This window comes from Dermochelys coriacea, chromosome 1 (genome assembly GCF_009764565.3).
Source record: "Dermochelys coriacea isolate rDerCor1 chromosome 1, rDerCor1.pri.v4, whole genome shotgun sequence".
NCBI lineage: Eukaryota > Metazoa > Chordata > Testudines > Dermochelyidae > Dermochelys > Dermochelys coriacea.
In genome coordinates, this window is record NC_050068.2 from 36,768,946 (window position 1) to 36,782,834 (window position 13,889).

General features: G+C 49.7%; 1 protein-coding gene across 1 annotated transcript in view; it reads left to right on the forward strand.

Moving 5' to 3' along the window:
* Window positions 1-5,122: 5,122 nt before the first annotated feature.
* DDX10 (DEAD-box helicase 10) overlaps window positions 5,123-13,889 on the forward strand; it is a 309,833-nt gene continuing 301,066 nt past the window's right edge. Inside the window, exons 1-5 of the mRNA XM_038371539.2 lie at window positions 5,123-5,362; window positions 8,239-8,299; window positions 8,508-8,638; window positions 11,424-11,582; window positions 12,308-12,428. Of these exons, the coding sequence (XP_038227467.1) occupies window positions 5,180-5,362; window positions 8,239-8,299; window positions 8,508-8,638; window positions 11,424-11,582; window positions 12,308-12,428 (655 nt within the window). The 5' untranslated portion in view covers window positions 5,123-5,179. The remainder of the gene's footprint in view (window positions 5,363-8,238; window positions 8,300-8,507; window positions 8,639-11,423; window positions 11,583-12,307; window positions 12,429-13,889) is intronic.

Here is a 13,889-nt window from a genome sequence, read left to right on the forward strand (position 1 = left end):
GGCACCTATTTAAAAAAGAATCTTGGCCCTTGTGTTTAATACAGAGGTGCAGCCTATGAAGATTACAGGTTCCAGCATGTGAGACTCTGTTGAGACTGTTGGACAAACTCAAATGAGGTAAAAAGAAAAGGAGTACTTGTGGCACCTTAGAGACTAACAAATTTATATGAGCATAAGCTTTTGTGAGCTACAGCTCACTTCATCGGATGCATTCAGTGGAAAATACAGTGGGGAGATTTATATACATAGAGAACGTGAAACAATGGGTGTTACCATACACACTGTAACAAGAGTGATCAGGTAAGGTGAGCTATTACCAGCAGGAGAGCGGGGTGGGGGGGGGGAAGGAACTTTTTGTAGTGATAATCAAGGTGGGCCATTTCCAGCAGTTGACAAGAACGTCTGAGGAACAGTGGGGGGGGGGCGGGGAGGGCAGAGGGGGGAAGCGGGGAACTCTTTACACACTTTTTAAGAGCAAAAAGCAGAATACATTGTGTAGTAGGACATTTAATATCTACATGCACCTCTGTATCACAGAGAAGAGTGATTGTGACCCTCCTTTGTTTTGTGCAAATTAGATGCTTCCTGGAAGGTTGTCAAGATGACTGTCATTTGGGCATAGTTTGGACATCCTGCATTGTCATTTTCTGTGCCATTTTCCAGATGAATGGCAAGGGGGTATCTGATGTTTAGTACTGCTGATGTTGAATGCCAGATATCCAGGATGCCTTTAAAGGTGAACTGTAAATAAAATATCAGCGTTCTTTCCCCTTCAGCCATACGTACTGAAAGTCTCAGGCACAACGTACCAGACATCTGGAGCCTAAGAGGTGCTCACAAAAATAAACAAACAGTTTTGAAAAGTCTGATTAAACTGTCTTCTCCTCTCAGTCGCTCAATTTTCAGCCTCTTGACATGTCATAATTTCACTAGCTCTTCAATCATTGTTGCATCTTTCAGGGTAGCCAAGACGATTGGCGGATTAGCTATGGGGCCAACGGGGCCTGTGCTCAGGGGCCCCAGCCAATTGGGGACTCTGGAAAAATGGACGCCCCTGCACTCTGACCCCACTCCCTGCCAGGAGTGCCTGGCGGGGTGGGGCAAGCCCCATGCCCAACACCATTTCCCCAGCAGAAGTGGGGGGTGGGGAGGGGAGAAGAAGGGAATGTAGGTGGAAGGGTAGAGAAGGGGCCTTCCACTTGCTCTGGCCCAAGGCCCCACAAATCCCTAAACTGCCTCTGACTTGCTGATGTAAAAAAAAAAAGCTGAAGAAAATTAAATAAACTCATAAACAATCAGAATTTTTTGACCAAAACTTTCAGGACGTCTTCATGCATTATAAACAGTAAAAAGGAGACCAGCCCTTTTTATTTTTCCATTTGCATGTCACCTTTTAGGAAAAAATTACCAGCTACCCATTAGCCACAGAATGGAATTTACTAGCCAGAAAGATAAGATGAGCTCCATTGAGGTCAAGAGCAAAGTCAGTCTGCCTCACCTTCCTACCACTCCAAACTCTGAGTGTGGAGGGCAGGGAGCTGTTATGAGCTGGCTGAACCCTTGTTATGGGTTGAGTTAAAACCTTTTCAAGCAAGAACAGTGGCCTCATCGACAGTGTGACTTTGTACACAATGTATGTGAAAGGTCATGCCTTGCATGCCATTGACAGAAGACTGTGCCCCCCTATGTAAAAAGGTGTGAGGGCTAAGCCCTGTCAAAAATTAAGATCTGACCCAGAGTAGCTGAAAGACTGTCTAAAGATTTGGGAATAAGACCATAGGTAACAGCTCTGCTCTTCTGGACTGACACAATGGAACTTTCTACCATAAGGGCAAAGCTTGTCTGTGAAGAAGACAGAGTTCGTTTTCTTGGGGGCCAGTATGAGACTGTGGAACGAAATCCCTATAGGAACTAAGGACCATCACAACCGGGGTGCTACCAGAATTTTCCTAAAGTGGGGGATTGGGGACCCAGGTTACCTCCCCCAGGACTCTCCTTTCCTACCCGCTATAACTCTGGATCTCTTCTCTCCTCCCTCAGTTCCTCCCATTACTTTAGGATCTTCCCCCTCCCCCAGGACTCTCCTTCTTTGCCCTCCAATCCCCTCAGGATCTCCTCCTCAGGACTCTTGCCTTGTCCCAGCAAACATTCCCAGCCAGGAAGCACCACCTAGGAGTCACGAGCCAGCACCCCCTGCCAGGACTGAGGATTTTAGCTCCACTTGTGGGAATCCAGCATACAGGTGGGGCCCTCCACCTGCTATGCCCATCCCCCACCTTGGCCCTGTTGGATATGGGGCTTCATTTGTTGAACTGGGCATGTACATAGGTGGTGGGGTGGCTCAGAAAGTAGATTTGGGGGGAGTGAACCCACTCCATCCCTAGCCACCCACCGCCTATGGCAGCTGTAGAGTTCTTTCGTGACTTGCGGAGCTGAGTGTGTGTCTCAGTAAATGGACTAGCATTGGGCAGACTTTGTCTTCCAAATGTTCACACAGTAACGGGAGCCTCATCCTGACTGCTTCCAACGTCACCATAATAAGAAATAATTAATATGTGTCTATGTCTCTCCCGGCCCACGTGAACGTTTGATAGTCCCATATTTTGTCTGCTCTTTCTATACGATGATACTCTGGGCCTTGGCAGGTGTAAACTGGCAGAGCCACATTGCAGAACTATGATGATTTATACTCGTTTGGTATCTGGCCCTCTGCCTTTATTGTTGAATCTGCTTCTACAACCCCTGGTCACCTGTCCTTCTCCTTACCCCACCTCCCGTTGTGTTCACTATTTACTTTCCCAAGTTATTTAGTCTAAACAAGACAATGTCCAGTTTGTGTAAAGCTTTTTGGTTCTATTTTGTGTGGACACACCATTTCCAACGCTCCTTTGCCCTGGGGCGGCCTTGCTGTCATGCTGGGAGCCTGTGTCCCACGGGAGTAGGGTTGCCAGGTATCCAGTTTTCAACTGGCATGTCCAGTTGAAAAGGGACCCTGGCGGCTCCAGTTAGCACTGCTGACCAGGCTGCTAAACGTCTGGTTGATGGTGCAGCGGGGCTAAGGCAGGTTTCCTGCCTGCTCTGGCTCCGCGCAGCTCCCGGAAGCGGCTGGCATGTTCCACTCCAAGACGAAGGAGCCAGAGGGCTCCATGCACTGCCCATGTCCTGAGTGCTGGCTCCGTAGCTCCCATTGGCTGGCAATCACGGCCAATGGGAGCTGCGGGAGTGGCGCCTGCTGGTGTAGGCAGCACACAAAGCCACCTGGCCACCCCTGCGCCTAGGAGCCAGATATGCTAGCCGCTTCTGGGAGCCACCTCAGATAAGCGCTGCCCATCCAGAGCATGCACCCTGAACCCCCAACTCCCTGCTAGGTCGGAAATCCCTCTCTCACCCAAACTTCCACATGGAGCCCGCACTCCACACCCCCTCCTGCACCTCAATCCCCTGACCCAAGTCGGAACCCCCTCCTGCACCCAAACTCCCTCCTAGAGCCCACACCACTTACCGCACCCCAACCCCCTGCCCCAGCCTCGTGATAGTGAGTGAGGGTGGGGGGGAGAGCAAGCGATGTGAGTGAGAGTGGGGGGAGAGTGAGTGGAGGTCTGGGCCTCTGAGAAGGGGCAGGGCCTCAGGGCAAGTGGCAGGGCAAGGGTGTTCGGTTTTGTGTGATTAGAAAATTGGCAACCCTAGACGGTTGTTGGCAGGCGCGTGACCTGCACGGGACTGAGCTAGGGTGACCAGGTGTGCAGTGTTCGACGGAACACCCGGTCCAAAAGGGAGACTGGTGGCTCTGGCAGCACTGCCAATGCAGACTAGTCCCTACCTGTCCTGGTTGGCACCACGCTGTGCCCCAGAAGCAGCCAGCAGGTCTGGCTCCTAGGCGGGGGAGCCACGGGGCTCCACACGCTGCCCTTGCCATGAGCACCAGCTCCACACTCCCTTTAGCTGGGAACTGGCCAATGGGAGGTGGGGTAGGGGGCAGTGCCTGTGGGCGAGAGCGGCGTGTGGAGCTTCTTCGCCCCCCTGCCTGGGACCTAGACCCGCTGGGTGCTTCCGGGCGCACGCAGCACAGTGCCAGGACAGGCAGACAGCCTGCCTTAACTGCGCTGCCCGGGAGCTGCGCGAGGTAAGCCCATGCCCTAACCCCCTGCCCCAGCCCCAGCCCCTCCAAACCTGGGGCACCCTCCAGCCCCACCCCAGAGCCTGCACCCCAACCCCCTGCCCCCTCCCACACCCTGAACCCCTCATCCCCAGCCCCACCCCAGAGCCCTCACCCCCTCCTGCACCCCAACCCCCTGCCCCCTCCCACACCCTGAACCCCTCATCCCCAGCCCCACCCCAGAGCCCTCACCCCCTCCTGCACCCCAACCCCCTGCTCCCTCCCACACCCTGAACCCCTCATCCCCAGCCCCAACCCGGAGCCCTCACCCCCTCCTGCACCCCAACCCCCTGCCCCCTCCCACACCCTGAACCCCTCATCCCCAGCCCCAACCCGGAGCCCTCACCCCCTCCCACACCCCAACCCCCTGCCCCCTCCCACACCCTGAACCCCTCATCCCCAGCCCCACCCCGGAGCCCTCACCCCCTCCTGCACCCCAACCCCCCTGCCTCAACCTGCAACCCCCTCCCTTGCTCCGAATCCCTCCACCCCACCCCCCAGCCTGGACCCCCCCTCCTGCACCCCAAACCCCTCCTCCCTGGCCCCACCCCAAAGCCCACACCCCCAGCCGGAGCCCTCACCCCCTCCCGCACCCCATCGCCTTGCCCCAGCCCAGTGAAAGTAAGAGAGGGTGGGGGATGACGAGCCGCCGACGGAGGGGGAATGGAGGGATCGGGGGCGGGGCCTCGGGGAAGGGGCGGGGCTCGGGTCTTCCGTGTTGGTGACTAGAAAGTTGGCAACCCTCGACCGAGCGCAGGCCGGCTGCCAGGCCACGAGCAGGGGGCCTCGCGCCGCAGGGAGCCCGCACCGAGCGGGACACAAGCCCTGCGCTGGGAGGAGTCAGGCGGGTCCCTGGCCCCGCCCCCGCCCCTCAGGGCTGGGCCTCCGTTCCCACGCCGGCCTGTGGGAGGGGGGCGGGGCCGGGTGACGCGCTCTCCCTGCGACGCTCCCGGCAGGCGCGGCAGCCGCGGCGCGTGTTGGTCCCGGGCCGGGGCTGCGGGCCGGCGCGTGAGCGAGCGCGGCATGGGCGGCTCGGGGCGCCGCGCGGGCGGCGGGGGCCCGGACCCGGTGCGCAGCTTCGAGCGCTGGAAGAAGAAATACACCAAGCGCAAGAACAAGCTGCGGCTGCAGCAGAAGCAGCGGAAGCGGCCGGAGTGGGAGGTGGAGCGCGAGGGGATCGCCCGGCTGGAGCAGCGCTACCCGGAGGTGAGGGGCCGGGCCACGCTGTCCCCTGGGGGCGGGAGCGAGGGGGACAGAGCATGGGGAGGGAGCCACGCTGCCCGGAGTGGGGCATTTCCATCGTCGAATAGGGGCGCCCTGGGCCGTGGGGCACCCGGCGGAGGGCACGGGGCGCTGTCTGTCGGGTGGTTGCGGGGCTGCCCTGGGGAGAGGTGGGGGCACCCACTGGTGGTGAAAAGGAGCATTGCTAGGCTAGAGCATCGCTGCCTGGAGGCGAAGGGGGCACCCAGTGGGTGATGCCCAGAGGAGCTCTCCTGAGAAGGCGTGGTTTGGCTGGAGTAGTTATCTCAGAAGTGAGGGGCATTTAGTAGAAGAGGGTATTTATCTGGCTAGAGTGATGCTGACTGGGTCTCGGGCTCACCCACTGAGAGGCATTGACCAGCTAGAATGGCCCTTTCTGGAGGTCAAGGGGGACATTCACTGAGGAGATAAACCCTGATCTGGAATCAGTCAGGTTGAGGTGGCTCCACGTGGAGTTTATATGTGGGGAGACACTGGCTCGGCTGGGGTGTAGCTCAGCTGTGGTATTGCTGTGGGAGATGTGATGGCATCAGCCTACTAGAGCTGCAGTGTCCAGGAATGAGGGGGATATTAGCTGGTGCCAGCTGAGCCACCCGTGGTGGGCGGGGAGGGGGGGTGGGAGGCGTCTAGAAGTGAAGATTGTAGGAGGGGAAGAAGTGAGTGTGTGATTGATTGTGGGGAGAGAATGCTTCGTTCTGTACTAGTTGCAATCTTTTTGTTGTTGGGGAGGGTGTTTATCTGTTATGGAGGTTTGTAAAATGCCTCTCCACTTTAGCAAGTGGGAAGGTTTCCTTAACCATTAGGACCCCACCAGTAGAGTGCAACTGACATGATTCTTATCTCGCTGGTTTCCCCAACAGGAGTGACAGAGGGCAACTGGGATCCCTTCAGTTTTGCTCTGACACTGCTGCCCAATCAGGATGAGATCCTGTGTGGTGATTAAGGCTTTATCTACACTAGCACTTTCTTCAGTAAAACTTTTGTTGGTCGGGGTGTGAAAAAACACACCCCTGACTGACACAAGTTTCACCAACAAAAGCACTGGAGTGAATAGCACTGTGTCGGCAGGAGACACTCTCTTGCTGAGATAGCTACTGCCTCTCGTTGGGGGTGGTTTAATTATGCCGGCAGGAGATCCTTCTATTGCCGGCATAAAGTGGCTATATGGGAGACCTTACAGTAGTACAGCTGTGCCGCTGTATGAGCTGTAATGTAGCTATAGTCTAAAAAGCAAAACTCAGAGAGAAGGGAAGAAGCAGCTGATAGGGATGGGAGACAATGGAGATGGATGGAGAGGATGGTATTGGTTCCCTCTAACTAGACAGCAGGGGTGAGTTTGTGTATTAGAGAGAAGAAGGTTTCCATACCTCTCAGCAGATTGGGAAACCATCAAATTAAACAGCCACTTCGTAGCCAAGTCTAACAGAAAAATATGACTGGTTTCAGAGTAGCAGCCGTGTTAGTCTGTATTTGCAAAAAGAAAATGAGTACTTGTGGCACCTTAGAGACTAACAAATTTATTTGAGCATAAGCTTTTGTGAACTACAGCTCACTTCATCGGATTCATTCAGTGGAAAATACAGTGGGGAGATTTATATATACACACACACACAGAGAACATGAAACAATGGGTTTTATCATACACACTGTGAGGAGAGTGATCACTTAAGATGAGCAATTACCAGCAGGTGGAGGGGGGAGAAAATAAAGGTGGGCCATTTCCAGCAGTTGACTGTGTCAGAGTCGGGTGCAGCCTCACCTCTGAGTCCATGTCTCAGGGGAGGCAGGGGGCTTCAGAGTGATCTCCCACCTCCATACAGCCAGCGCATGACCCTTGTCCTGGTTGCTGTGCCCGCCCTGCAGAGGTGTGGGGTTGACACAAGCAGCTGTGGGAAAGCTGTGAGAGCCTTGGCTAGGGCTGCCATTTAGGGAGGGCAGTGGGGCAACCCCCCACCGCCCTGAGTTCCATACCGGATGTCTGCTCGTGGCACATACCCCAGCTCCAGTCAGAGCTCTTACCTGCTGTGCCGTGCAGGCAGGTCCCCTCCTGCAGGAGGTGGGGTTTTCCAGCTGCAACTCCCACGGTCAGTTAGGGCTGCTAGGGGTGGGGCAGGCAATGAAGGGGTCAGTCGGGTGTGTGTGTGGGGGGGGCACAGGGGCCCTGGAGGTACGAAGGGAGAAGCACAGTGGTGGGACAAGTTCAGAAAAATCTAGAGAAATTTTGTTCTTTTGTTCTTCTGTTTTATCAGCTATTTAGTATGAACATTTAATTGCATGTCATGCCTTGGGCTTTTTGGCAAGTAGCATATGGAATGCTTAAACTTTGATTATGTCTCTTAGCATATTGTTACAATTGGATGTCTCTGAAGACCTTAGATGATTACATTTAAGATCTAAATTGAACTGCGACTGTACATAATAGAGCAATTAAGTGCATATTTTGCTCCACTTTCCACATTTTAAAATGTCTAGATTAGGAAATATTGACAGGGTTAGATAAACCTAATGTAGATGCATGGGTGTAGCTTAGGGGGGAGGAGGGAGGTTACCCCCCCAACTGCAAGCCTCGATAGTTGTGGAATTTGCCCCCTATGCAGAGTCCTATTGGCCTGACTGAAGCTGGTCCCCCAAATGTAGAAGTCAAACTATACCTATGTATAATTGTGTGGACCTTTTACCTCTAGTTAGCTGGTTGAGGTTGATTGCTGGGTACTCCTTGAATTAACCCACTAAAAATTCTACCAATGTTAGCAGCAAGCGATGTGATTTAAATTCTATGGGTATTCTTATATCCTAGCATTGATTAAATCCTTTTGTTTCAGATAAAACCCAATGAAATTGAAAGATTTTCAGATTTTCCATTGTCAAAGAAAACATTGAAAGGTAAGTGCACCAACAGTTCTTAGGAAAGTATTTGAATAAAAGATCAATTTTAACCAGTCTTATTCATTGGGAATTTATGGAGTTTTTGTTTTTAAATATCAGAGTTCCAAGATTATGTTGCTACCTGCAGTATTTTTCCTTGTGGGAAAATGTATCATTGTCCAAGGCAAAAAGTAAGAATTTTTTCCCCCCCTCTCCCAAATACTAGGTTTGCAAGAAGCACAGTATCGCATGGTAACTGAGATACAGAGGCAGACTATAGGCTTGTCTTTGCAAGGTAAAGATGTACTTGGAGCTGCAAAGACTGGATCAGGCAAAACCTTGGCTTTTATTATCCCAGTAAGTAATTTGCCTTCTCATTAGAAGCTTGAGCTATGTAAAGTGGATGTATTGTACATTAAACAGCATACTTTGGTTAATTGGAACCAGGAGGAGACATAATTTGACTGTAATATTTGTTCACATAAAGCTCTGACAGATTAACTTACGTATTGCTGTCTGAGGTTTTGTAGATGGTCTGAGTATATTTTTGTCTCTAGAAATGTTTTGACACTTTGGGCTTGTCTGAAGTTGTCGACAAAACTTTTGTCTTTCACCGATCCTTTAAAAAGCCCCCCCCCCCCCACGAAAGACACATGTTTTGCCGATGCAAGTGGCAGTGTGAATGCGGCTTTGTTGGCAGGAGTGCTCGAAAGTCAGGTTTTGTATTTATTTTCTTTAGTATTACAGAAAGGATTTTTTTCAATTTTGCATATAAATTGAGGAACCAATCAAATGGTGATCAGGTTGGGGGGTTTAATTTGGTTTTAAAGTATGAGACCAACGATTAGCATTCAATGTAGGTTATTAATTTAGGGCCCAATCCACTTCCATTAAAGTAAATATCAAAACAGTGGGAACACAAATGGGTATTTAGGCAACCTCTCAAACTCGAATGTGCTTTATGCTAGATCTCCCAATTAGGAAATAAATGTTTAGGTTTGGGAAATGGGGACGGACGGACAATTTTCTGCATACTGTAGCAAAGACAGAAAATGATTCTTAATTTATATCTGTAATTGAGAAATACAGCTCTTGAAACAATTGTATCCATTTTTATGTCCACGCATTTAAAGGGATTTGTAGAGAAGGAGCCTAGTGATCACTGGGACTAAGTGTCATATAGAAGGGGGCTAGAAAACAAGTTTTGATCTCTTTTGTGGCTGTGGAAAGCACCATCAGTAGGGATATCACATCAGCCTTGGTGAAATCTTTTTGTTGTACAGCTGAACACAACAATTTGACAGTGTGTGAATCTGTAATAGCAGAAGTGGACCTTCATCATGGCAGCAGTACCTTTTAGTTGGATTGCTTTGTTTCAGCAGTGGTACTGCCTTGTAGGTGTGAGCCAAGTACTCCTGAGGGTATTATGCACCAAAAAATGAAAAATTCTGTGCCAAAAAAGAAAAATTCTGCGCACAATATTTTAATATTCTGCAAATTTTATTTGTCAATTTAATGCGGAGGCTCCAGCATTGCATTGCGGAGCACAGGCCACTGGCTGCAAAGAGGTGGGAGATCACTGTGCAGCTCCCCCCCTTCCCCAGGGGACACAGACTCATTGGTGATGCTGCACCCAACCCTGACACAGCACAAGGATTGGGTCTGCCCCAGAAACACCCCAGAGCCCTGCCCCTCTATGCCAGCTGCACCAGGTGTGGGCAGGCAGGCTCAGCAAGGCAGGATCCTAGTGTGGGGTGAATCCAGGTGTGGGGTTAGAGGGTTCTGTGTGGGGCAATCTGGTTGCTGGCGGCTCACTGGGGGATCCAGGTGCAGGGGGGATCTGGATGCACAGGGGCTTGTTGGGGATTCTGGGTGCAAAGGTAATGGGGTAATGGGACCAGGTAAAGGTGAATGAGGCTCAACGGGGGAGGTTGTCAGAGTGTGTGTGTGTGTGTGTGCGGGGGGGATAGAGCTCAGCAGGAGAGTCTGCCTGGGAGGGGGGATGTCCAGATGCTGGAGGAATGGGGCTCAGTGAGTTTGGGTTCCAGGTTGGGGCTCGGTAGGGTGGGGATCTGGGTGCGGGTGGCTCGTTGGGGTCATCCAGGTGTAGGGGAAGTGCGGCTACTTTGGGAGGGTTCTGGGTACAGGGGAGTGAGGCTCAGCAGGAGCGTCTGCATATGTCGGAGCCTGGATGCACAGGGTTGGACAGATGGGGGAACAGCTCTCTGTACAGTGATTCCTCCCACTGCAGCTGAGGACTGATGTATGCAGGAAGCACGGTGGGGAAGGGGGAGTTTGAAGAGCTTCTTACAGCTGCGGGAGAAATCTGGGGGTGGATCTGACCTGGCCCTGTATGCTGTGCGGGGGGAAGAGGAAGTCCTGTCCTGCCCAGCCCAGCTGGGATTAGCAACTGAGTCCAGCACAGGGTAGGTGCCACCAGCTGGGTCTTCCCCAGTCCCGCCCCACAGTGATTTACCTCTCTGCTGGCTGCCCTTGGCAACATAAACATACTGTTGGGGAGGGTTGTATGACTGCTTTTGTGGCTTCCCTTTGCTTCCCCATCAGAAAGTCAGTACTCTGTGGGGAAACAAGGAAATCTTCAGGGGACATAAATTCTGCACATGCACAGTGGTGCAGAATTCCCCCAGCAGTAACCCAGAAATATTACAGCTGAATTATTTTATTCCACTTGCTCTCCTTATTTCTTGTACCCATAATAATACTAACCTTTATTTCTGGTACCCAGCAGAAGGATTAGTATTGTACAACTCTGTACCTGAATCCCATTCTCATATAGACTATACAGACTTGATTGGATGGTGTTAAGTGTGGGATTCATTGCAATTGTTTTAATCTACAAATTGTCTCTTGGTGCAGTCCTGCCCAGTCTTTTTTCGTATTGCATTATTTGGGAGCTTTGCTTTAGCAAATAATATCAGTAGTATCATTTAGGATAGAACGATAATCAGTAGTACCGTTTAGGATAGAACGATAATTAAACTGAAGCCCTCCCAAGTGTAATGTGTAAATTGATATAAGTGCTAAGTTTATATTATCTGCCTTTTTAATTATTTCTTACCTTGGTTACATATTATACAGTAGAAATTATAGGTTTTGAAATGAAACTGCTGTAAATTTTCAGGCTTTGGAAAGGTTATATCGCCAACAGTGGACATCGATGGATGGATTGGGAGTTCTGATAATATCGCCGACGAGGGAACTGGCATACCAGACCTTTGAGGTTCTGCGTAAAGTGGGGAAGAATCATGAATTTTCAGCTGGCCTTATTATTGGTGGAAAGGTTTGTTCTCCTTTTAAACTTTTCAGTGTTTTTGTATGGGAAGTACAAATGACCACATTTTATGTTTAGAAGAACAATTGTCAGGGAGATAGCTGCTCATCTATTGGCTATTGGGAACCACTGCATCATGGTAGAAGAGGAATTGCTGAGAACCTCGGCGTTGCTGTTTCCCAGTATCTTCCTGTGCTCTATTGCTTATGTCTTTTGAAGCTTCAGTCTTGTGCCTTCCGTCTTTCCAGGCAAGGTGGCTGAACAGCACTCCCTTGCCAAACCTTTCAGGACTACCTTTTCACTTTAAAAGTTATTCTGAAACACTTCCTATTCAAATCGGAGATCTGGGTGTGCTGAAGAGATGGCACTCAAGTCTCTGGAGCTAGGGGAGAATAGTGAAAATAGATTTCAGAGTAGCAGCCGTGTTAGTCTGTATTCGCAAAAAGAAAAGGAGTACTTGTGGCACCTTAGAGACTAACAAATTTATTAGAGCATAAGCTTTCGTGAGCTACAGCTCACTTCATCAGATGCATCCGATGAAGTGAGCTGTAGCTCACGAAAGCTTATGCTCTAATAAATTTGTTAGTCTCTAAGGTGCCACAAGTACTCCTTTTCTTTTAGTGAAAATAGAGTTACTGCTAGTAATTGCCAATTTAAAAGGGATTGAGTAGGCTTGGTGTTGGGTCAGCTTAGAGGTGTGTAATCAGAACTAAACTGTTTTAATTAAATTTCAGGATCTGAAACAAGAGGCCAACAAAATCCACCATATAAATATACTTATTTGCACGCCGGGTCGGCTTCTACAGCATATGGATGAAACTTCATATTTCCATGCATCTGATCTCCAAATGTTGAGTAAGTTTAAAAATGTTTGAAAGCTATAAATAAAATTTTTTTTTTTTTTTTTTTTGTTCTGCTGTTATGAGGTACTTACACTCATAGACTTTAAGGCCAGACGGGAGCATCATGATCATCTAGTATGACCTCTTGCATATTGCAGGCCAGAGGACCTCACCCACCCACTTCTCTAATAAATCCGTAACCTCTGGATGAGTTACTGAAGTCCTCAAATCATGATTTAAAGACTTCAAGTTACAGAGAATCCACCATTTACACTAGTTTAACCCTATAAGTGATCCCTGCCCCGTGCTGCAGAGAAAGGCAAAAACCCCCCAGGGTGTCTGCCAATATGACCCAGGGGAAAATTCCTTCCCAACCTCAAATATGGGAGTCAGTCAGACCCTGAGCATGTAGGCAAGACCCACCAGCCAGACATCTGGGAAAGAATTCTCTGTTGCAACTCAGAGCCATCCCCAGATAGTGTTCCATCACTGGCTGTTGAAGGTATTTGGTGCTAGCAGTCGCAGACCGGCTACATGCCATTGTAGGCGGCCTCATCCTACCATCCCCTCCATAAACTTATCAAGCTCAGTCTTGAAGCCAATTAGGTTTTTTTGTCCCCGCTGCCTTGGAAGGCAGTTCGAGAGCTTCATTCCTCTGATAGTTAGCAACCTTCATCTAATTTCAAGCCTAAATTTATTCTGATGGCCAGTTTATATCCATTTGTTCTTGTGTCAACATTGGTGATAAAATTAAATAAATTCCTCTCCCCTGGTAATTATCCCTCCGATGTATTTATAGAAACCAATCATATTTCCCCTCAGTCTTTTTTTGTTGAGGCTAAACAAGCCAAGCTTTTTGAGTCTCCTCTCATAAGATAGGTTTTCTATTAATTGTAGAAGTTAATTAATTAATAGTAGCCCTTCTCTGCATCTGTTTGAGTTTGAATTCATCTTTCCTAAACAAGGGAGATCAAAATTGCACAGAGGAGTCCCAATAAGGTCTCACTAGTGCCTTGTATATAATTGTATTAACACTTCCATATCTCTACTGGAAATAACTTGCCTGATGCATCCTAGGATTGTATTAGCCTTTTTCATGACTGCATCACATTAGCAGCTCATAGTCATCCTGTCAATCAATACACCCAACTAGCTCTTCTATGAGGTCCTTACTACTAACCAATACCAAATCTAAAATGACATAACCTGTTTGTTCAGTGACTGTTTGCTGAAGAAATGTGTCAGCTCTCACATCCAGGAAAATCTGGACTATAATTAGTAGCAGTTGTTTTCCAATCTATATCTAGGAAATTAAAGTCACCTGTAATCTCACAATTCCCAGTAGTATTTATTGCATTAAAAACATTAAGGAGGTCTCTATACATGTCCAAATTGGATCCTGAATGTCTGTAGCAGACCAAGCACTATCCTCTAGTCCAGTGGTTCTCAAACTAGGGGCGCTGCTTGTTCAGGG